The sequence below is a fragment of the Marmota marmota genome, unplaced genomic scaffold (genome assembly GCF_001458135.2).
Source record: "Marmota marmota marmota unplaced genomic scaffold, marMar, whole genome shotgun sequence".
NCBI lineage: Eukaryota > Metazoa > Chordata > Mammalia > Rodentia > Sciuridae > Marmota > Marmota marmota.
In genome coordinates, this window is record NW_026000102.1 from 6,620,608 (window position 1) to 6,623,024 (window position 2,417).

The 2,417-nt window shown below is 60.9% G+C and overlaps 1 protein-coding gene across 1 annotated transcript in view; it reads left to right on the forward strand.

Annotated features, from left to right (window-relative positions):
* Positions 1-1,836: 1,836 nt before the first annotated feature.
* The window catches only part of Lrrc47 (leucine rich repeat containing 47), a 9,195-nt gene continuing 8,614 nt past the window's right edge, over positions 1,837-2,417 (forward strand). The window contains 2 exon segments of the mRNA XM_015501479.2: positions 1,837-2,233; positions 2,236-2,417. The exon segment at positions 2,236-2,417 is cut by the window's right edge and continues 42 nt beyond it. Of these exon segments, the coding sequence (XP_015356965.1) occupies positions 1,879-2,233; positions 2,236-2,417 (537 nt within the window). The 5' untranslated portion in view covers positions 1,837-1,878.

Here is a 2,417-nt window from a genome sequence, read left to right on the forward strand (position 1 = left end):
TTTTGTCACTTTTATTTCAAGATTATAATTGAAAAGCACTCTGTAAATAACTTTGACATTAGTGATCACACATGTAGCTCAGCCCGAAACTGAGGGTGGCAGGTTGGAAACCACAGAGGAGGGAGGCAATTGGGGTCCAGCTGCTGGACCAGTCGTCCAATGGGCTTGTGCTGGAGAAGCTAGAAGACTTGTACCAGCTACATAGACTGAACTGTTGACCAGCTCCCTCCTGTGGGAAAACCCCAGAATGCTCAGTGTGTCCACTAACTAGGCTCAGAATGTCCTGTGTCCTCCAGCTGCGCCCAGGGCAGGTTGCACCACGTGGTCCCCGTGTCTTCCGCCTTTTCTACCAACCAACAAGGTTATTTGATCTTCAAATAAGATCATATGCAGCGTTTTCTCCACATGGTGCAGAGTGGTTTCTCGGTTTGTCAGCTTTCGTAGTGGTTTGATTATATATTATATAAGTGATTTTATAATTATTCCCATGTTAAAGTCTTGTATGTGCAGCTTTGTCCTTTACACAGGTACAGGCGAACTTAAAACTTAAGTTCAAATGTATTGCTTCAAAATTTGGAGCTGACTTTGGCTAATGCTGCGTGTGCTTTGTAGAGTGCGAGGTGGGAAGGTGTCTGGAAAAGGCACCACTTGCTGCCCAAGACAGCGGCCTGGGGTCTGGGGCTCCAGCACATACACAGGGCTCACGCCCACCCAGGTGCCTTCACAGTGCACTCTTCGAATTAGGTATTCTCCATTATGTCGTTGCCTGTTGGTTCTTGGAGATGAAATTTGTTCTGAAATGATCCCGTCCCCTCATCATTCATGACAGCATTGAGCACTGGCACGTCCCCGGTAGTCTCTACCTGCCCCCACTGTCACTTAGCTCCTGCTCCCCAGCAAGTCTGGAACCCTGGCCAGAGTCCTCATCTGGAAAGCTGGGGAGGTCCAAGCCGTGTTAGGAAGGTCAGGCAGGGTTTAGGGACCCTGTGAGCTGCTGCTGCAGGGACGGGGAAAGTCCCAGAAGTTGTCTCATGAGCCCTTAGCCTGGCCTCATTGCAACCATTCCAGAACCCACGGCCAGGAGTATGGTCCTTAGTGACAGCCCTGGGAGCTGGGTTCCAACACTCACACTGCACAGCCGGGCGGCAGGGCCCACCCTGGGTGAATCTGAAGCCTCTGCTGCCTCCACGCCCCTTCAGAGGGACTCCCTGGTCTGAGCGTGTGCAGAGGAACTTGGGAGGCTGTCTGGACCTTGAGAGACCTCGGAGCTTCTGACCCGCTCACACGGCTGACTCGGCCTCAGTTTCTGGTCCTAGAGTGGAGCTGGGGCCCTCCTACGCCCTGGAGAGAACCCACGTCCTCTAGACACTCCCCTGGTGCTGCAGTCCCGGCGACTGGGAGGCTGCGGCACAGGACCACAAGCTCCAGGCCAGCCTGGTCCTGTCTCAAAATAAAACCCAAAACGGGCTGGGGTGCAGCTCCAGGGTAGAACTCCCGGGGCTCAGCTCTCAGTGCTTGTCACCGTCCTGCTGTCACCTACCTTCTCCTTCCCACCATCAATCGGCCTACCTACCTACCTATCGCTCCAATCACTAGGAATGATCCAGACACTGCATCCAGCCGGTATTCTAGAGTCGGGGTGTAGCTGGCGGTGACTGGCGTCCGCCTGCGGGCTATCTCTGCGCCGCGGAGGCCCCCTCACGCCCTACAGGCCCCCGCGCGCCGCGCTAGCCGCGCACGTTGGGCCCCTGTCTCTGTGGCACGCACCGCCGCTCTCTAGCCATCGGACGGGCTCTCTATGACCTCTTCCGGCATTGGCCGGAAGTGGCGCGCTGCACCCCGGAAGCCCCGGCGCGCGCGGCGGCAGGCGGCGGCGCAATGGCGGCGGCTGCTGTGTCCGAGCCCTGGCCGGAGCTGGAGCTTGCGGAGCGTGAGCGGCGGCGCGAGCTGCTGCTGACGGGCCCGGGGCTGGAGGAGCGGGTGCGGGCGGCGGGCGGGCGGCTGCCTCCACGGCTCTTCACGCTGCCGCTGCTGCACTACCTGGAGGTGAGCGGCTGTGGCAGCCTGCGCGCGCCGGGGCCGGGCCTGGCGCAGGGCCTGCCGCAGCTGCACAGCCTCGTGCTGCGGCGCAACGCGCTGGGGCCCGGCCTGAGCCCTGAGCTGGGCCCGCTGCTAGCGCTGCGCGTGCTCGACCTGTCGGGCAACGCGCTGGAGGCGCTGCCGCCGGGCCAGGGCCTGGGCCCGCGGAGCCGCCGGGGCTGCCACAGCTGCAGAGCCTCAACCTCAGCGGCAACCGGCTGCGCGAGCTGCCCGCCGACCTGGCGCGCTGCGCCCCGCGCCTGCAGAGCCTCAACCTCACCGGCAACTGCCTGGACGCCTTCCCCGCCGCGCTCTTCAGCCCCGGCGCGCTGCCCCTG